Source organism: Mus musculus, chromosome X (genome assembly GCF_000001635.26).
Source record: "Mus musculus strain C57BL/6J chromosome X, GRCm38.p6 C57BL/6J".
Classification (NCBI taxonomy): Eukaryota; Metazoa; Chordata; class Mammalia; order Rodentia; family Muridae; genus Mus; species Mus musculus.
In genome coordinates this window covers 10,034,532-10,057,064 of record NC_000086.7, presented here as the reverse complement: position 1 = coordinate 10,057,064, position 22,533 = coordinate 10,034,532, and the positions used below count along the sequence as shown (strand labels likewise).

Genomic DNA, 22,533 nt, shown 5'->3' with positions numbered 1-22,533 from the left:
AGCATGTGTTCAGGAAGTCTGACTTGTCCCATGTTCAACTCATGCTTGGACTTCTTGCTTTCCTAGCACATGTCCTGGGACTCTCCTCCCCAGCATCTTTCCCTAACTACTGTTCTATAGTCTGTTTCCAAAGCGAAGGGTGTATTGGCAAACTCTGACATGGGTGTTTATTTTTCAGTTCCCCTTGGCAACTCCTGTTACTTTCATAATGAAATAGAGTCTCAGAGAAATTGGCAGCCACTCATACATGAGTGATTACTCTTTCTGGGTTTATCTGAATTTACATTTGCTATCTAAGGATCTTAAGGCAGTTAAAGTCAAAAGTGTGCAACTTCTGAGTTCATAAGCCTTGTAATCATGTCACACCTATGTGAACAGTTTTCCTTAATGGTGACAATGATAATTCCACATGCCCATTATTATCACATATCATAATTCCTAGGAACAGGCATGAGAAGTTTTTATATCTTAAAAATTAGCCAAAAGCTGACATTTGATTGTGTTTTATCTGCTGGGAGTTTTGTCAGATTGCAAGGATAGATGCTATAGTCACCCCTTATTGTGAAATCTTGGCCAAGTCCCTTAGCCTTCTGTTGTCTTGGTTTTCTTACTCGTGAAATGGAGGCTTTTATCTACCCCAAAGAGCTCCATGAGGATTAAATTAAATAATAAATAATAAACCGTGCTTGATATGCGTGAGATTTAGATAAAGCAAACAAGAGATTTTGCTCTTACTATTACAGCGTTAGGCTAGTCAAGGATTCAGAGACTTTTTTTTTTTTTTTTTTTTTTTTTTTTTTAACCATTTGCTCAGAAGGTCATCACTGACGGCGATGAAATAAAGCAAAGAACACTCTAGTACCCATTCCAGGGCAAAATTGCCAAATGGCCAACTAAACCGTACTCCAAAAGAATTTTTCTCAAAAAGCATTGAGTTATCTGCCCAACATACATGCAAAACATACAGGCTCAGCTTGAAATAAAGGCCCTTTGCCCCGGTTCTGTCATACAGCAACAAATGAATACACAAACAAACTGAATCTCCCCTTAGCTGGGGACTTCTATTTTTCTGGCATCAAATTGTTCTTGTGAAACAGAGGGAAGCTCAGGGGACCCCATTCCTCTCAGAGCCTCTGTGCTGGTTAAAGGGCCCAGAAGCTGCCCTTTAACGGAACTTTCCTCTGTTCGGTATAGACTCATCACTCAATATCTGCTTTTTAGGGACACAAGCATAATCCTGGATATTTCTGCTTTCTTCCTTAAGTGTTATTCTGAAAGGCCTTCCTCCGGGCTCAAATTTTCCAGAAGGAGACCACAAGATTGAGTACACAGTCTATGACAGAGCCGAGAACAAGGGAACTTGCAAGTTTCGAGTTAAAGTAAGAGGTGAGACTGCTGCTTCCGGATGCTTGTCCAGTTACTGGAACGTCAAAGAGAGAGGGGACAGATTCTCAATCCAGAGCTGTCTGAATGCCCCTGGTCGTAGGACTACTGCCTGCTATGGATTAGGTTTTCATGAAGCTAAGCAAAACATCCCATCTTAATGTCTGGGTTTCAATATGAGTAGGTTATGTAGGGAATGGGACTAGTTTCACAGGGGCTCATAGCTACCTATTTAAGAGGAATAATTTTTCCTTCATTGAGCTAATAGCTCAATTACTGGCAATGACCAGAGTGGTAAGAAGTCCCCTCCTTTAGGCCCCTAAAAGGTCATGCTCTTTGTTTTACAAATCTTTGGTCTCCCTGAGAAAAATATTTTTAAAAACCTTCGTGTTTTATGGTTTAGGCAGCTTGTCAGTATTATTCGCTCGTCAGAGCCCGGTCTCCTCATCTATATCATGAGGGGGCTAATGCCGCTATTTCAAAGGTCTCACTGGTAAGGGTGGTGACCATTATGGGCCATTTGAGAAATAGCCATCACTGCCTGGGACTCATTTCACTAGGTGATGTATAACATCAGAACAAACTGAGATCTCACCTTCTCTGGTTGCATGCTCAGGGCTAAGGTTACTCTGGGTTTGTGTCTCCTACAGTCAGACGTTGTGGCAAGCTCAATGCCCCAGAAAATGGTTACATGAAGTGTTCCAGCGATGGTGACAATTATGGAGCCACCTGTGAATTCTCCTGTATTGGCGGCTATGAGCTTCAGGGTAGTCCTGCCCGAGTATGCCAATCCAATCTGGCTTGGTCCGGCACAGAGCCCAGCTGTGCAGGTACGTGTGCAGTTCTTTCTCTAGCTAGAAGCAGAATCTGAAACCCCCTGACTCCAGGGCAGGTCAATAGCAGCTTTAGATCCTCTACGTCATAAAATACAGCATCATCTCTGCTCACCTGAGTGGGTGAACAAAGGTGCTAAGTCCCTGCTGCAGCTCAACTCACCTGCATCCTTGTCTTGCTGTTGCCTGTTTCCTGATCACCCTTCCATATCTTTAAGGAAACAATTGGGAGGCCAGGACTCAGGGCTAGCCTATAGTGGTGTTATACGTCAACAGACTGTTTACTTACGTATATCCTTCTATTTTACAGGTGGAGGATCTAGTTTTCAATGCTAGTAAACTTCTGTATTTAGACACTCTAATTCCTGTCTTGCACTATTGACTTGAATGTCATACACACCTTGGGCATTTGGAATCCTTCCTCCTTTGTAAAATGAGGGAACCATACCTCTTTTAACTGGTCATCTACTGAATGGTGGAATAGAGCATTGCCTTGTACAGGATAAGCCTTGAACATATGCCCGAAGTTCTTACAGATGAGTAGCAATCAGGCTAGGTGTAGCTAAGAGTGTAAAATCTAGACTACCTAGGACACTCTAGACCATTTTATTTTATTTATATGCTTCCTTTTTTTCTCAATCCCAGGTATCTCTTCCTTTCCCCCACTTTAACTCTACCATTCAAAGCAGGTGGTTGAATCTATTCAATTTCATATATTAAAGCAGAAAGGTCACATAACATCTCAGACTCCTCAGCTAAGTACTTAATGTCTATTTTTGTGGCACTGAGGCCTGGAATATCTTATAAATTTTATGTCTATATGTCCATATGGTAGCTACTAGCCATATATGGGTATGAAGCACTTGAAATGAATCCAAATTCAGGAATATTGTCAGTGTAAAATATACACCAATTTCAAAGTCTTAGCACAATAAAGAATGACTATAAAGCACTCCTAATTTTTGTATTGATTTCATGTTGAAATATTTGGATATATTGGGTTGACATATTTGTTTGTACAGTTATAATGAAGCTACAAGCAAAGAACAAATTATATTGACATTTAAATTCTATTTATATTGACCAAGGCTGTCCTAGGCTGTGAACCCCAAAGCCAAGTTTGGAGAAAAGAACTGGGTTTTATTGAAAGCAGTGGCCCAGAAGTTGGCACCTAGCACTCACTCAGTATAGTTGAACACATGAAAACGTAAATGAACAGTGATTTTTAAAGCAAGCCTCAAGTTTGAAACATTAACAACAACTTCATAAAACCTATAAGCTTGTTTTCAATTATTTCTTCTCCTGAGCCAATCATGTGGGGCTCTTTGTCATTTATCATTAGTTTATATGTCATAACTATAATTATATGACGTTAACTCATGTTCTCCATGGCCATATTGAAAGAACAATGACTTTATGTTAGGTTAAGCCTCTAAGTTTAATACAATTTGTTAGAGCAGCAAGAGAAAACTAGTGTGCATCCTTTGCCCATTACAGTTGCTTCACAAATTCACTTTTTTTCTTAATTTTTTTATTATTTAAATGCATTTTATACATCAAACGTATTAATAATATTGAGTATTTTGAGAGTCAAATAATATATAAAAATTTGTTCAACTTTTTATATTCACATACTTTCATACCCTAAAAATATCACTAATGAACATTTAATACTATCAATAACTGAGGATCCTATTTCTAATGTTGAATACCAAATTGTTTCAAAACATACAAAATATTCTTTGGGAATTAAGCATAGTAAAAGAGCATAAAATATTAATAGTGAATCATAAGGAAATATATTCAAAAGCCCTTATATGATACCACCTGGCATAGTGAGGAGAGCATTTAAAGCACATTTTATATCTGTGTACATTGTGTAACTATAAGTTTACTTTCAAAAGTTTATCAGTGTTTCTAGGAGAGAAATTATTTTATCAGTAAGTATATTTTAAAAATTTCAAAATGGCAAAAACTCATTGAGGTAAAACATTAAGAAAATGCTAATTTCATTGGTGGGACTCATGTATCCAGCTGCTTAGTCCATTGGATGGCTGTGAGAATCCCATTTCTGTATTTGTCAGGCACTGGCAGAACCTCTCAGGAAAACAGCTATATCAGGCTCCTGTCAGCAAGCACTTATTGGCATCTGCCATAGTGTCTGGGTTTGGTAACTGTATGGGATGGAGCCCCAGGTGGGGCAGTCTCTGGATGGTCATTCCTTCAGTCTCTGCTTCATACTTTGTTTCTGTAACTCCTTCCATGGGCGTTTTGTTACCTGCTTCTAAGACGGGTAGAAATATCCACACTTTGTTCTTCCTTCTTCTTGAGTTTCATGTGGTTTGTGAAATGTATCTTGGGTATTCTGAGCTTCTGGACTTCTGGGCTAATATCCACTTATCAGTGAGTGTATATCATGTGTGTTCTTTTGTGATTGGGTTACCTCACTCAGGGTGATGGGTCCTCAATGAAGGAGATAGAGAAAGACCTAAGGAGCTGAAGGGGTTTGAAGCCCCATAAGAGGAACAACAATATGAACTAGCCAGCACCCGCCCCCCTCCCCAGCTCCCAGGGACTAAACCACCAACCAGAGAGCACACATGGTGGGACTCATGTATCCAGTTGCATATGCAATAGAGGATGGCCTAGTTGGTCATTAATGGGGGAAGAGGCCTTTTGTCCTATGAAGGCTCTATGCCCCAGTGTGGGGGAATGCCAGGGCCAGGAAGCAGGAGTGGGTAGGTTGGGGAGTAGGGGGAGGAGGGGTTGTTTTTCAGAAGGGAAACCAGAAAAGGGGATAACATTTGAAATGTAAATAAAGAAAATATCCAAAAAAAAAAATGAAAAAAGAAAATGCTAATTTCAAGCACAGCAAGGAAAATTATCAGTAATTTTTCATGATGTTTGTAGAACATGATTTTAATGTTTTCTTTTTTATTAGATATCTTCTTCATTTACATTTCAAATGCTATCCCAAAAGTCCCCTATATTCCCCTCCTGCTCCCCTACCCACTCACTCCCACTTCTTGGCCCTGGCATTCCCCTGTACTGGGGCATATAGTTTGCTAGACCAAGGGTTGGCCAACTATGCCATCTTCTGCTACATATGCAGCTAGAGACACGAACTCTGGGGGGTACTGGTTAGTTCATATTCTTGTTCCACCTATAGAGTTGCAGACCCCTTTAGCTCCTTGGGTACTTTCTCTAGCTCCTACATTGGGGGCCCTGTGTTCCATCCAATAGATGACTGTGAGCATCCACTTCTGTATTTGCCAAGCACTGGCATAGGTGTGGCTATCTTCTTTTGGGTTTGTTGAAAGATTAGTCTCTTGCTTTTTTCTAGGGTGTACTTTCCCTCCTTGTGTTGGTGTTTTCCATCTATTATCTTTTGTAGGGCTGGATTCATGGAAAGATATTGTATAAATTTTGTTTTGTCATGGAATGTCTTGTTTTCTCCATCTATGGTAATTGAGAGTCTTGCTGGGTATAGTGGCCTGGACTGGCATTTGTGTTCTCTTAGGGTCTTTATGACATCTGCCCAGGATCTTCTAGCTTTCATAGTCTCTGTTGAGAAGTCTGGTGTAATTCTGATAGGTCTGCCTTTATATGTTACTTGACCTTTTTCCCTTACTGCTTTTAATATTCTTTCTTCATTTACTGAATTTGGTGTTTTGATTATTAAGTGACAGAAGGAATTTCTTTTCTGGTCCAGTCTATTTGGAGTTCTGTAGACTTCTTGTATGTTCATGGGCATCTCTTTCTTTAGGTTAAGGAAGTTTTCTTCTGTAAGTTTATTGAAGATATTTACTGACCCTTTAAGTTGGGAATCTTCTATACCTATTATCCTTAGGTTTGGTTGTTTCATTGTGTCCTTGATTTCCTGGATGTTTTGGGTTAGGAGGTTTTTGCATTTTCTTTGACTGTTGTGTCAATGTTTTCTATGGTGTCTTCTGCACCTGAGATTCTCTCTTCTATCTCCTGTATTCTGTTGGTGATGCTTGCATCTATGAGTCCTGATCTCTTTCTTAGATTTCTAACTCCAGGGTTGTCTCCCTTTGTGATTTCTTTATTGTTTCTATTTCCATGTTTAGACATTGGATGGTTTTGTTCATTTCCTTCATCTGTTTGATTGTGTTTTCCTGTAATTCTTAAAGGGATTTTTGTGTTTCTTTTTTAAGGGCTTCTACCTGTTTACCTGTGCTCTCCTGTATTTCTTTAAGGGAGTTATTGATGTCCTCCTTAAAGTCCTCTCTCACTATCATGAGAAGTGATTTTAGATAAGAATCTTGCTTTTCCGGTGTGACGGTGTATCCAGGACTTGCTATGGTGGAGAATTGGGTTCTGATGATGCCAACTAACCTTGGTTTCTGTTGCTTATGTTCTGATGTCTGCCTCCTGCCATCTGATGATCTCTAATGATACCTGCCCTCTCTATATCTGACTGGAGCCTGTCCTTCCTGTGATCCTCATTGACTCAGAACTCCTCAGAGTTCAGCAGTTTCAGAGATCCTGTGATACTGGGATCCTGTGATTCTGAGATCCTGGGTGTTTCAGAGCTCCCCGGAGTCAAGCTGTCTCTGGGTCCCTGAGTTCCTGGTGAGATCAAGCTTCTGAGATCCTGGGATCCTGGGATCCTGGTCATGTCAGAGTGCCTGGAAGTGGAGCTTCTTCTGGGTGTTTTGGGACAGGCTGTGGAGTTAGCGCCCAAGGTCTGCTCAGGGCACCTCTGATCTTATGATCCTGGGCATGTTAGAGCTCCTGGGAGTGGAGCTTCCTCTGGGTGTTGTGGGACTGGCTTCAGGGTTTATAACCAAGGTCTGCTCAGAGCACTGGCCCAGACCAGAAGTAACTCGTGCCACTGGTCGGTTGGAGTTCCTGAGTGCATGGGTCCCACAGATCCCAGTTACTCCCAGGTGTTGGGGCAGATGTCCTCCTCACCTCTGATCCTATGATCCTGGGAGTCACAACTTCCCTTTTCTAATCAACTAATTACCTTTGAAGTCTCATTTTAGGGTATACTTGGTTTTGTATGGGACTGGCTAGATCAAGCCAGAACATAGAGAGAGCTTTGGAACTCATGTGACAATTTCTGATTACAGCGATGAATGTCAATGTTGGTGTCAGAACAGCAGCTGCACTTCTGGATCAGTTTTATGAGAAAAGGCGACTCCTCATTGTATCTACACCCACAGCTCGAAACCTCCTCTACAGATTGCAGCTGGGAATGCTACAGGTGAGACATGGAGGCAGAGCCAAGGTGGGAGGGAGAACTCTGACAGGAAGAAGACAGGCCCTGAAAACAAATGCCTAATCCATTTAGGGTGAGTTTGAGGAACCAGTACTTTAGATGCAGTCATTCATTTCTGGTGCTGGTGCATAATCTTATTAACATTGACTCCCCAGAGCTAACCCAATCATTCTCCAACCAGTGAAGTTTCTCTGCCTTTGCTCATAAGTTTAATTGACATGTTGTCCAGGTCCAGCCAAAAAACAATTGTCTTTGCTGATCCTGTCCAGCACATTCATAGACTGGAGGTGATCCATCAGGAATCTTCCCAAGGAGATAAAAGGCATCCAAGGCACCATATCCCTCCCTGGGAATATCCCCAACTCAAATGGAGATGATTTTTGTTGCTACTGAAGGAGATAACATGCCAGGGAAAGGTAGAAACTGTGAGCATCACACTAAGTTTCCTGATTTAGTCTTGAAGTTGCTTAGCAATGATTGGTCAATGTTACTGAATACTAAAGAGGCAGGATTGCTACACTTACTTCTCTTGTAGGAGATCTCCTTTATTCCTGTTAGAACATTCTTGGTTTAATCAAAGACAGCAGTTTACTACACACATTAGCAAAAAAATAAAATGAATAATGAGTCTTTCTTTCACTCTTCTTTGTCATCTGAACTGGTTGCCCATGGACTGGGAAGAATCATATGGGAAGAACTAAGTTTACTAAATCCGTTTACTAAACCCCCATCACACTACCTGCCCTTGTATACCTATGTTTTAATTAGGACTGAAGTGATGAAAGATCATGACCAATCCCATTTGGTAAGGAAAGTGTTTATTTGGCTTTCCTCCATCAATCACTAATTTAAAAAATACCCCACAGCTGGAGGCATTTTTTTTCAATTGAGGTTCCCTCCTCTCACACGACTTTAGTTTATATGAAGGTGACATAAAACTATCCAGCACAAACTCTTTGCTCCTCATAAAATGCAAGTAAATATATTTACCTGGTTTTATGGGTTTTGGCATAGCAGCATGGCATGGCCACATATTTCTTGAGCTCTTCTTATCTCTACAAAAAGAATAAGCCAAGAAACTTGCCTTTCTTCTACACAGATAAACCTTGGTTCATGCACCAAAATTGACCTATTGCTGCTGTGTTTTGCAAAATTAAATTTTAATAGCCACAGTAACCTTTATTCATCTGTACATTTGGTTATGGCTGGTTTAAGATTGTAGTGATAGAGTTGAATTATTAGGTTAAAAGCCTTTGAGTCACTGTGAACACTACTATTTATTATCTTTTTCTTTTGGGAAAGTTTTTGCAGCCCTCAGCCCTAGATCATCCCTGCTCCCTCAGGCCCCTGCTGAATTGTTGATTATCTCGTTGGCTATGGTATTTTGGATCTAGATTTTTTTCTTTAAATGTATTTATTTATTCACTTTCTACCCCAATATCAGTGCTCCTTCTCTTCCCAGTCCCCTCTCAGATCTGTCTCCCAATCCTCCTCCTGTTTTCCTCTGAGAAGGAGGAGCCACACTTTCAGGGTATCATCTCCCCCCCCCCCCCCACACACACGCACACATACACACATCAAGTCACTGCAGGACTCGTTGCATTCTCTTCCACTGCCAGGCTATTTTGTATAATTCCTCTAGGAATATAGTTAGGTTTTCTAGGCACTCACTTAGCCTTAGTTTCTCAATTGTTTTCGGAGAAATTTGGAGTAGGCAAAGAAGCACCCACAAGAAACCCATTTCCGGGGTGCCTTTGCAGTTCCTTAGTTCCACTCACACCTCCCCTGTTGGTTGTTCCTTCAGCAAGCACAGTGTGGCCTCGATCTCCGACATGTCACCGTGGTGGAGCTGGTAGGGGTCTTCCCAACTCTCATCGGCAGGATCAGAGCAAAGATTATGCCTCCAGCTCTAGCTCTACAGCTCAGGTAGGCAACATGCACTCTGTCCTTAAATTTCATTTCCTGAAAATACGCTTGCATCTCACCATGTGTGCTCTTGTATCTGGTCAGGTTTTCAGACTTTTTTTCTTTTTCTTTTTTTTTATTCCTTTAAAAAACATATGTGTCAGAATTACCAATTTTGAAACAGTTTATGTGTCTCTAAGTAATTTTAGATAGAACTCATTCACAAATCTCAAGGTTTAAACTTGAAAGAAAAACCCTTGAAATTTATTCTACAGACTTCTATAGAAACTCTATAAGAAAGAATTATGGTAGTAATGTTTGCTAGGTCCTCTGTCCTAAGAATAGTTTCTCCTATGCTGGCAGGAATGGGTTCCATTTTTTGCAGCCTTAAACATAATCAGTGAGTGGTCTGACACTCCAATAATTTTTGTGCCACTATTGCCCTAGTGGGCATATCTTACAATGACAGCCATTACTGTAACTTGTCATATTCACAGCTAAGTAAGACATTATTATTATTATTATTATTATTATTATTATTATTATTAGTAGTAGTAGTATTTTCTAATAGTGTATCGTACTTTCTAACATTGTGAAAACTAGCCAGTAAAGATGAAGCTTCCAGAGTGGTACCCATCTGAACTCTCTAAATTTTGTGACTCAAATATATTGTATCTTCAGCATTCTGTTATTAGTTTTTTTTTTATTAGGTATCTTCTTCATTTACATTTCCAATGCTATCCCAAAAGCCCCCCATACCCTCCCCCACTCCCCTACCCACCCACTCCCACTTCTTGGCCCTGGCGTTCCCCTGTACTGAGGCATATAAAGTTTGCAAGATCAAAGGACCTCTCTTTCCAATGATGGCCGACTAGGCCATCTTCGGATTCATATGCAGCTAGAGACAGGAGCTCCGGGGGGAGGGGAGTACTGGTTAGTTCATATTGTTGTTCCACCTATAGGGTTGCAGACCCCTTTAGCTTTCTATTCAGTATTTAGTTCAGGCAACCTTCAGTGCTTAATTGCTTTTATTCTGGGAGTATTATAATCATGCTAATTGGCCTGTTCCTGCATGTCTGACTGAATTATGCAGTGGGAAATTGCTAGTGTTTTCTTCTTCCCCCTCCAAGTTTATTCTCCTCTCTCTCATACCCTCCCACTTCTTCTGCCTCTGTCTCTCCCTCTACCTCTGGTATGTGGTATATGTAGGTGTGTGGTGGGGGTATATGTGAATGTGTATGTCTGTGTGTGTGTGGTTTGGTATGCATGTGTGTATGATGTATGTCTGTATGTGTGTGTGTGTGTGTGTGTGGTGTGGTATGTGTTTGTTTGTATGTGTGTGTCTATGTGTCTATGCTTATCTATGTGTATGGTGTATGTGTATGCATGAATGTGTATCTGTGTACATATATATGTGTGTCTGTATGTGTGTATGTGTGTGGTATGTGTGTGTGTATGTTTGTATATGTGTGTATATGTGTGCATATGTGTGTGCATGTGGTATGTGTATTTGTATGTGTGTGTGTGTGTGTGGTATGTGTGTGTGTGTATGTTTGTATATGTATGCATATGTGTGTGCATGTGTATTTGAATGTGTATGTATGTGTGTGTATATATGCATGTCTGTGTGTATGGGTGTAGTATGTGGTATGTGTGTGTGGTATGTGTACATATGCGTACGTATGTGTGTGTGTGTGTGATGTGTGGTATATGTGTGTATGTGTATATATGTGGTATATGTGTGTGTATATGTGTGTGTCTCTGTGTGTGTATGTGGTGTGGTGTGTATATGTGTGTATATGTGTGCACATGTGTGTGCATGTGGTATGTGTATTTGTATGTGTGTGTGTGTGGTATGTGTGTGTGTGTATGTTTGTATATGTATGCATATGTGTGTGCATGCGTATTTGCATGTGTATGTATGTGTGTGTATATATGCATGTCTGTGTGTATGGGTGTAGTATGTGGTATGTGTGTGTGGTATGTGTACATATGCGTACATATGTGGGTGTGTGTGTGATGTGTGGTATATGTGTGTATGTGTATATATGTGGTATATATGTGTGTATATGTGTGTGTCTCTGTGTGTGTATGTGGTGTGGTGTGTGTATGTGTTCATATGTGTATATATGTGTGTGTGATGTGTGGTATGTATGTGTATGTGTGTATATGTGGTATATGTGTGTATGTGGTATGTGTCTTTATGTATGTGTGGTGCGTGGTATGTGTGTGTGTATATATGTGAATGTATCTGTGTGTGTGGTGTATATCTGTATGTGTGTGCATGGGGTGGTATGTGTATATAGTGTATATGTCTGTATGTGTGTGTGTCTGTATGTGTGTATATGTCATGTGGTATATGTGTATATGTGCATATGTGTGTGTTTGTGTATTATGTATGTATCTGTGTATGTGTGTGGTGTGTATGTGATGTATGTGTGTCTTTATGTATGTGTGTGGTGTGGTATGTGTATGCATGTGTGTGTGTGTCTGTGTCTTAATAGGAGAGGAGGGTATGAAAATAAAATGACTTAGCATCAGTTGCTGCTATCCTTAGGACAGACACTAAGCAGCCCTTGATGTCTTTTTTCTCCATCCATCCAGAGCACTTGTTTATACCCTTGCCTTAATATTTATCTCTCTTTTCTGTCATACTTCTAAAGCTAGAGCACTAATAGCCAGACCTTGAGTAATGTTGTATTGAAGTGAGATTCAATAGCTAAAAGACAATTTCAGAATAACTTTTTTTTCTTGTATCTTTTGACCACTGTGACATGGGTAATTAGGCCAAACTAACACTCCTTAAAATCTTCCCTTCCTGCATAACTTTGTTCTTTTGTACCCTGCAAGTCTCTGATTTCAAGGTCCCAGATGCATCCTTATCCTTTAGACTCCCAAATGGTTTTATCGTCTTGTACATTAATATCTGAGACATCCATGCCATTTCAGTTTTCTGAAAATGAGGAAGAAAGAGAATAAAAACAGACAATAGTAGTAGTCTGGTTCTTGTTATTTTATCAGAATACCTGAGACAAGTAACTCATATAAATGTTTCTTTTCATCATGATTCTAAAGTCTATAATTGGAAATAGGGAAACTCCATTCAAATTGCTTCAAGTTTCTAGTAAAGGTCACCGATCATGGAGGGAGCATATAGTCTCATAAATTGTTTATATCCAGAGCCAGGAGACAGAGAGACAAGGAGACCAGGGTTTCATAATCTGTTTCAAGGAGATGTTTCCAAAAGGCCTAAAAGCCTCATGGTAGACATCATTTCTCAAAGAGTCTACCATGTCCCAGTAGTGCCACCTAAGAAGTATGCTTCAACACATGGTCCCTTGGAGGACATTTAAACTCAAATTATAGTTTAATCTTTTGTGTTTATCCTTGGAAATGTTACACATCACTTAAACCCCCACTCCACTGGCTAGAACTAATCGCATAATTAAAACTGAATTTCAAGGGAGTTTTTGAAATGCAGTGATTTATCTTTATGAAAACAATAAGATAGCATATGGTGAATAACATCAAATGTGTTCAAAAAAGTTCACAAATATTTCCTAAGAGTGTATCACAGAGAGATACCCCGGTTAGATTTATGCCACCTAGTGAGAGCTAGCATCATTTGGCAAGATGAAACCTGGATATAAGAACTAAAGCAGAGACTGTAGTGGAGCAATGAGTATTGGCTTTCACCCCTGTCCTACTTAGCTTGTACTTACAGAGGTGATACCACCCCCAATGGCTTGGGCCTTCCCATATCAATCATAAGTCTAAAAAATGCCCCTACAGACTTGTCTACATGTCAATCTGATGGATGCATTTTCTCTATTGAGGTTACTTTTTTCAAGATGACTCTAGCTTGGATCTCTCTCTGTCTGTCTCTCTGTCTGTCTCTCTGTTTGTCTCTCTCTCACACACACACAGAAAGAAAGAGAGGGAGAGGGAGAGGGAGAGGGAGAGGGAGAGGGAGAGGGAGAGGGAGAGGGAGAGGGAGAGGGAGAGGGAGAGAGAGAGGGAGAGGGAGAGGGAGTCATACCACTTATCAATTACTTAGACAAACCTTGTTGCAGGAGACTGAGGAGATGGTTCAGTAGATAAAGTGCTTGCCTCATAAATGTGAAAATAAGAGCAGATGCTCAGAACCTAAGTAAAGGCTAAGAAGGCATGATGGACCTGTCTGTAACTAGCCTTGGAAGACAGAGGCAGGGATCTCTGGAGCAAGCTGACTATCTAGATTAGCCTTATCAGTGAGCTCTGAGTTGAATTGAGAGATCCTAATTTCATGAATAAGATGGAGAATCATTGAGGCAGACTCCTTATGTCAATCTTGGACTGACACATCAACACATATGTTTGTGTACCTGCATGTGTGTATATGTACACACATGCAAACACAGACATATGTACACCACATACTTGTTTCAGAGTTTGTGAAATTACTTAGGATAATAGATAGATGGTAGACACAGATACACAGACATATGATATATACAGATACAACATTAATAAAATCTTGATGAAATTTTGAACTGTTTAAAAATGAAAAATAGAGAATTCTACATTAGGGAAAAGATCTATTATTTTATAGCCTGTACATTGGGACTAATATAGAGCTCTGTAGGCTGATAATGATTTGTTACAAATAAGCTGCTTAAATGAATTTTGTGGTGGTTTTCAAATTTTAGCCTACATCATAATTTTCTACAGGGTGAAAATTTTGTTCTTTTGCTTGCTCCCTGTATTTTTGGATTTGGTAGGTCTAAGGTAGGTCCTAAGAGTTTGTATTACTGGCAAGTTATCTGAGAACCACATTTCAAGAACTACTTGCTTAGTGTTTTATCAAGGTGTCAGTTTCAAATAAAAGTTTTCCAAGCAACTTCTAACCATCACCTATTGAATTCCACGTCTGGCTGCAGTTATCTTCATAAGACATTCCACAGGCACAAAGTACTTGGCAGATGGATGTCATACTATTTTTCTGTTTGAATTACAACAAAAAGGAATGGCCATGATTTACTCAATAAATAGAAAACAGGAAGAAAGACAAAGTGAATAAGTATGCCTGGATAGTCTGAAAATTCTCTAGTCTGGCTAGAGTACCAATTTCAAATACTTGTTAGGCCATAGAGATAGTATTGAAGAGAATCAACAGAAATGAAAGGCTGGGTGCCTGCTGTTGCCACATCACCACCCAACTTCTTCCGTGCCCCCATTTCTTTTCCGCTTAAATGTGTAAGCTAAGTCATGCCCTACTTAGAGTAATTTTCTATCGTAAGGATAACGGGGACCAAAAAGAATATCAGTTTTATAATGATTTTATTCTCAGACTTCCCAGGAAGGTGACTCAGGAAGAATTGCCATCTGATGATAATCATCATGCTGTTCAGAAATACTGCCAACCTCATCACTCATGCCAAAAGCCCAATCTGTGAGGTGCCCTATCACTTGTTTCTGAGACGTCTAGTCTCAGCTCCAGCAGGGCCTATTCCTGTTGCTGTTGCTGGTGTGACCATTTCTCAGTTCCCATGGCGGTTGTCTTATTTTTATATTCTGTGTTAGCCAATGTACAACAGTCACAAGGAACGTGTAGTATAGCCTCCAGGCTGTTGTCATTCTGGCCTCATAAGTGTTATAGAACACATTGTTTCATCTAGCTATCCTACCTACAAACTCCAGCCATAGCATCCCTTGCCCCCTTCTCCTTCCTGCCTCCCCTTAGTTTCTCACTCCTCTATTTTTTTCTGGGCAGCCCTTGAGGTTGAACTTATCTCCAACACTTAGACATTGGCTGCCTGGTGGAGGCAGTGTAATCATCTTTTAGTCACTAGACAGGGAATAGCAAGTCATCTTTCCACTGGGGAAAGTATTAATTATTCCTCCCTTTCATAAAATGGCTTTTTAATATATATATATATATATATATATATATATATATATATATTCAGTTTTTATTTTATGCAATGTTATTTTTATTAGTTTTTCAAGTTAGTATGAAAATGAGTGTGTTTCCTTATGGCATGTTCATACATGTATGTTATTATATTCTTTTTTTTTTCTGGTGCACTTTGGGTTTTTTTTTGTTTTTTTTTTAATATATTTTTATTAGGTATTTTCCTCATTTACATTTCCAATGCTATCCCCAAAGTCCCCCATACCCTCCCCCCTACTCCCCTACCCACCCACTCCAACTTTTTGGCCCTGGCATTCCCCTGTACTGGGGCATATAAAGTTTGCAAGACCAATGGGCCTCTCTTTCCAGTGATGGCCCACTAGGCCATCTTTTGATACATATGTAGCTAGAGTCAAGAGCTCTGGGGTACTGGTTAGTTCATAATGTTGTTCCACCTATAGGGTTGCAGATCCCTTTAGCTCCTTGGATACTTTCTCTAGCTCCTCCATTGGGGGCCCTGTGATCCATCCAATAGCTGACTGTGAGCATCCACATCTGTGTTTGCTAGGCCCCAGCATAGTCTCAAAAGAGACAGCTCTATCTGGGTCCTTTCAGCAAAATCTTGCTAGTGTATGCAATGGTGTCAGCGTTTGAAAGCTGATTATGGGATGGATCCCCGGATATGGCAGTCTCTAGATGGTCCATCCTTTCATCTCAGCTCCAAACTTTGTCTCTGAAACTCCTTCCATGGGTGTTTTGTTCCCAATTCTAAGAAGGGGCAAAGTGTCCACCCTTTGGTCTTCGTTCTTCTTGAGTTTCATGCGTTTAGCAAATTGTATCTTATATCTTGGGTATCCTAAGTTTCTAGGCTAATATCCACTTATCAGTGAGTACATATTGTGTGAGTTCCTTTGTGATTGGGTTACCTCACTCAGGATGATGCCCTCCAGGTCCATCCATTTGCCTAGGAATTTCATAAAGTCATTCTTTTTAATAGCTGAGTAGTACTCCATTGTGTAAATGTACCACATTTTCTGTATCCATTCCTCTGTTGAGGGGCATCTGGGTTCTTTCCAGCTTCTGGCTATTATAAATAAGGCTGCTATGAACATAGGGGAGCATGTGTTCTTCTTACCGGTTGGAACATCTTCTGGATATATGCCCAGGAGAGGTATTGCGGGATCCTCTGGTAGTACTATGTCCAATTTTCTGAGGAACCGCCAGACTGATTTCCAGAGTGGTTGTACAAGCTTGCAATCCCACCAGCAATGGAGGAGTGTTCCTCTTTCTCCACATCCTCCCCAGCATCTGCTGTCACCTGAATTTTTGATCTTAGCCATTCTGACTGGTGTGAGATGTAATCTCAGGGTTGTTTTGATTTGCATTTTCCTGATGATTAAGGATGCTGAACATTTTTTCAGGTGCTTATTCATCCCTACCTCTCACTGGCCTGCCCATCTCATCACCTTTGTTTGTTTGTTTGTTTCTACCTGCCTTTTCCCTTTTGTTTTTCGAGAAAGGATCTCCTCTATGTATATAGCTGTCCTAGAACTCACTCTGTAGACCAGTCTTCCCTCATTATGCACAGATATCTACCTTTTTTTTGCCTCCCAAGTGGTGGGATTAAAGGCTTGCACTACCACTGCTCGGCTCATTTTTATGCAAACAAACAAACAAACAAGCAAACAACCTCCGAACCATTCATGATAGGAAAACATACACTTTAAATTCATACAGCAGTGCATGTTCTGCCTGTTATATAACCTAGAGACATTCCAACAGAAACAAAATCCAGGAGAGGAGATTGGATGGCCTCATTATTTCCCCGTGCTCAGCTGTCTAGTTACTTTGCTCTTGGCTTTCTCATTTAAATATGCTGGTATTGATAGAAAACATCTGCATAGATTAAATCCATATGTTGAAGTATAGAAAGAAACACCATATAGTTGAAACCATACCTGACTATTTTTAAAAATTATTTGTGGTACAAATTATAGGCAAATAAGTAAAAGTGCCTAGACGTAGACTGAACCTACACAGTTCTAAATGCTCTCCTGAAATAGTTACTGAATAGGTCATCACTATAAACTTTTGAATGTTACTTTAATCAAATTTATGTTGTCGAGGCTTCCTCCAACTTGGCTCTTTTGACATCTGGGGCTGGATTTGTTTGGTTACAAGGTTGTCCTGTACATTGTAGGATAAATATATCAGCATATCTAGTATTGTTCAATTAGATGCCAGTAGTATCTAACTGCCTTCTTATGACAACCAAAGGTGTGTTCAGACTTGTCCAAATATCCCGTGAGTGGTGAACAGTCTTGTTGTTAATCATCACTGTTATAGTCCCCTTGTAGCTACTTTTGGTTTATAGTACCATAGCCAGCCTGAGATCTTCCAGACCATAATAATGCAAAGCAGATTTGCTCAGCCTTTCTTCTGAATACCAATTGACTGGAGATATTACAATATTCCATATTCTGATTTGTTACAGAATGAGGTCAGACATGAGCCAGTGTTTTTCTGAGCAAATCCTCCAAGCCCACACTTTGAGTAGCTTGAGTGAGGGCATAAAAAGGATTCAATCCTTCATGGCATCAAGCATTTCTGTTGCATAGGATTTTCCAAGGGCTATGGCTGGTCCCTTAAAGTCTTGGGATTTGGGGTCAAACACAGACAAGTCTTCTTTTTGTTTCTTCCAGGCTGTTGCTTCGAATTCCTCTCTACTCCTTCAGCATGGTGGTAGTGGATAAGCATGGCATGGATAAAGAACGTTATGTCTCCTTAGTGACACCCATGGCTCTCTTCAACCTCATTGACACTTTCCCCCTGAGAAAAGAAGAGATGATCCTGCAGGCTGAGATGGGCCAGACTTGCAACGTCTGATGTGCTGTTACATTCATGGTGGCTCCTCATCTCTTATTCTATACTACAGTGCCTGTGGGAAGGCCTTAAAATACCTTTGATGTACAGATTTTCATTTGTAATTTTAAAAGTCTATTTTATTATGTGCTTTCTTTGCTCTTAGACATTGGCACAAGGCTTTTTTTAAACTTTGAAATGTTAAAAAAATACGAATATATCTATTCTAACTCTCCTTTTAGTCCATTGTGGCTGATGAAATTAGAAGCTACAGCCACACTCATGCACTCAGAATATTCCTCAGTGTGAAACATGTTTTCCTTTTTCTTTTATTGTTTATATAAGTCTTTTGTTAATAAAATAATTTGAAGCAAACTTACTAAAACTCACCTTTAAAAAATACTCAAGCACCAGGCTTATTTGCTTGGCATGATCAGTAGTTTTAAAACTGTGATTCTTTGTTTATCTTAAGAAAGGGAAACTAGTCCTGTCAAGGGGTCAACTGAGCTGAGAGAGAGAGCTACGTTCCCAAGTGGGAGAATAGCAAATTGAAAATATTCAGACAAAGCTACATGATGTTCATACTGAAACTGAGTAGACTTTTTCCCCAATGTAATATAAAAAAAACTATTTACAAATCACTTCCCTCATATGAGGTACTATAAGTAGTCCAGAGAGGTTTAAAGTATACAAGGGGATTCACATGGATTCCATGTAAGTACTGGACGATTTGATATCACAAGTCGAATGACTGTTGGGATCCTGGAACCAATCATTCCTGAGTTTGTGAATGAACAAGCATGATGGGCCAGTAGGGCTGTATTCTTGACTGCACCCCACCCAGAGAGGTGACAATTCAGAGGTTGTACATCAGACCCCTTTTCAGATATTTCTATTTTTAAATGATTGAGCCTAGAAAAAAAATCACACATTGGCATTTAATAAACAATTAGATTGTACTCCTAGGCGAATATTTGTACACATTTCTGGTATCACTTCGGCCTATAATCTATTCTTTTTTTTTTCCTTAAAGCTTTCCCTCCTTTCTTTTTTTTTCCTTTTTTTTATTAGGTATTTAGCTCATTTACATTTCCAATGCTATCCCAAAAGTCCCCCATAACCTCCGCCCCCACTCCCCTATCCACCCATTCCCACTTTTTGGCCATGGCGTTCCCCTATACTGGGGCATATAAAGTTTGCATGTCCAATGGGCCTCTCTTTCCATTGATGGCCGACTAGGGCATCTTTTGATACATATGCAGCTAGAGTCAAGAGCTCCGGGGTACTGGTTAGTTCATAATGTTGTTCCACCCATAGGGTTGCAGATCCCTTCAGCTCCTTGGGTATTTTCTCTAGCTCCTCCATTGTTCTTAAACAAAATAGTGAAATTATAGAATGCTCAAGTTCCAACATATAGTGCCTGAAGACAGGCAGTAGGGTAAACAATATTCTCACAGAAGATTAGGCAGAGTAAACGCCAACCCTTGAATGGATTTGAATTCTATGTAGAAAACTGTATCATTTTCCTCTTTTACAGTAAAAACCACTCTTTAACTACTGCTTCATTTATATGTATCAGATTAAAGGAATACAACACAAATAGTGGATAAATGTCAAATGATAATGACCTTTACAAACTGCCCTGTGCCCATGGGATAATAGCAGGAAAGGAAGTTACCTGACTTATTCAAAGCATTCTTTCTGGTCACTTTGTATCACTTTGACCCTCACCCAAAATACACAGATTATTTGAAGATGAATGGATACCCAGATGACCTGTTATGTTTCAAAATAAAACACTCTATAAGAAAACGCAGGAAACACTTCAACATTATCAATTGCTATCTCTAGAATACAGGTTTCTCCATTAGCAGTTCACATGTGTATTTTTTTTTTAAATACACATTTCAAACTCCTTGAAAGAAACAGCTAGAACTAGGGAGTTAGATCAGATCAGTTGGTAAAAGCGCTTGCTTGTTGTGTAAACTTGGGTACCTGAGTTCAACTTCCAGCATCCATGCGAAGAGTCACAATTCTTAACCTCAGGTTTTCACATGCCAGGATACATATCTATATGTATATAACAACCTACTGCATGAATCTACAAACACACACACACACACACACACACACACACACACTCCTGACTTTTAGTTGTCACATGTTATCTCATGTGCATGTGTTATGTGTGTATGTGTTAGAGTGTGTGTATGTGTGTGTGGGAGAAAGAGGCAGAGACAGAGAGAGAGAGAGAGAGAGAGAGAGAGAGAGAGAGAGAGAGAGAGAGAGAGAGAAAGAGAGATACAGGATACATGGGTACACTCTTGGGCATATGTGTTCAGGAAAAAACTGGAAAGTTAAATGAGCTGGTCAGATAGAAAACAACACCTGCTCAGTAGATGACAGCTGAAATCCCAATTCAATTCCTTAAAGTTAGCAGGCCAGCTTAGAACCTGTCATGACTCCCAAAACACACCTGCCTATCTCAGCAATCACTTAGAAAGGCAAACAGTTTGTTTTTAGAATCTGGGTCACCCCATCTGGCTTTTTATTGAGACTTACCTCATCACTTTTCAGTTGCTATGATTTTTCTGACTTCTTCATCTTTTAAAGTAAAAACACTACACATTTTATATCTTCATTTAAGCCTCCTCTCACCTCTAACCCTACACAGGTATGTATTATAATATGCCTTGAGTAAAGCCCCCAAATCTAAAGTTTGTCTTCTTATAAGTGATGACTTTCTTCTAGTTTGCTATCTTTTGATTGTCCTTAATCTTTTGAGAAGGTGTATATTTTTTTTTATCCAAATATGGTTATTTTCTATAGGAGACTAGTTAAGTAGGAGTTTCTTAACCTTTATCAGAAAGTTGCTAAACAGTGAACTAGGATCTGGAAAAACTCAGTAATTGCCACAGAACCACAGATTTGACCACCACAAGCCTTCAGCTATTGGATTTGAATATAGACTGCTGGATGATGGAGAAGAAAGGCAGTAAAGTATTCAAAGCTTGTTGGACAAAGTCCAGGGTGTGGCTATCCAGATTGTTCCTTTATTATTGCAATTACATTACTCCTAAACTTAGTGGCCTAAAGCAACAATTGTTTTATTACCTCACAATTTCTGCAGGCTGGAGATTTTAGGGGAGACTTAGCTTGCCAAGTCTGTACTGAAGTCTCTGATGAAGCTGAAGTCACTTCATCTGCTATGACAGTCATCTGAAGACTTGTCTGGGCTAGGATATCAACTTCCAGAGTGGCTATCACATGACTGATTTTTGGACAGTACCTCTGTTCTTGCCCACGTGGACTTCATCACAAAGTGCTGTATTATTCTCAGAACTCCACAGTTGGTTTCCTCTAGTGGAAGTGACCTGAGTGATCAAAATAGAGGGAGACTTTCCATGAACAAGAAAAGAATTACAGATTACAAAGGAATGTGTAAAATTGGGAAAGACTTGCTATTGACTTTCAACTAAGAGATGTTAACAGTTGAAAGGAAGATCACCTCCTAACCCTTCACACACAGTGCCACTTCCTACTGACTAAGCATTCAAATCTATGAGCCTACAGGCTTTCCTTTTTATTGTTGTTATTATTATTTTCTCATCATCATTACCTCAGATTTCTGTCCCTCTATTCCCTTCCCTGAGACTCATTCCTCCTCCATTTACTTTCAATAAAACTGAGAAAGCCTCCCAGGGATATCAACTGAATATTGCATAATAAGTTATAATAAGAATAGATACAAATCCTCATCTCAAAGCTGGATAAAGCAATTCAGAAGGAGGAAAATAGTTCCAACCTCAGGAAAAAGATTCAGATTGCTGTCATCTGGCATTAACACGGTTGGGAATCCCACATGAATGCAAAATTACATAAACATACATATATGTGAAAGAGCTAGGTCAGACCCATACAGCCCTCATGTTTGTGACTTCTGTCTTTGTGAAGTCTTATGAGCCCCTTCATACCTGACTCTGTGGGCTTTGTTCTCCAAGGTGTCTTGGAACCCTCTGGCTCCTATAGTCCTTCCTCCTTCTCTTCTGCAGGATTCCCCTGGCTCCACCTAGTGCTTGGGTATGGATCTGCATCTGCCTCTCTGATGACAATTGGGTTAGACATTGATCTATGATAGGAGAATATCATTAGGAATTATTTCATTGACAGTTTTTTCTAACTAGTAATATTTTAATTAAAATAAGCAGATAAATTTGATTGATGATTTAATACCTTGACTATTCATTTTGTGTGAAAATTTTCTTTTTTGTTTCCAAGTTCAAATTATGCTTATATGATTTCAGCTTTTGCACTCTAATGACTGTAAATATTTTCTCAATTAGCATATTGTTACTTAAATTTTGAAAGTCTATTCTAGCATAATATTGCTATAATGGATTGTCAATATT

General features: G+C 39.7%; 1 protein-coding gene across 2 annotated transcripts in view; it reads left to right on the top strand.

Moving 5' to 3' along the window:
- The window catches only part of Srpx (sushi-repeat-containing protein), a 79,664-nt gene extending 60,576 nt beyond the window's left edge, over positions 1–19,088 (top strand). For both annotated transcript variants that reach the window (NM_001365087.1, NM_016911.5), the window contains 5 exons: positions 1,265–1,386; positions 2,034–2,213; positions 7,316–7,449; positions 9,269–9,390; positions 17,965–19,088. In NM_001365087.1, the coding sequence (NP_001352016.1) occupies positions 1,265–1,386; positions 2,034–2,213; positions 7,316–7,449; positions 9,269–9,390; positions 17,965–18,148 (742 nt within the window). In that variant the 3' untranslated portion in view covers positions 18,149–19,088. The remainder of the gene's footprint in view (positions 1–1,264; positions 1,387–2,033; positions 2,214–7,315; positions 7,450–9,268; positions 9,391–17,964) is intronic.
- The last annotated feature ends 3,445 nt before the right edge of the window (positions 19,089–22,533 follow it).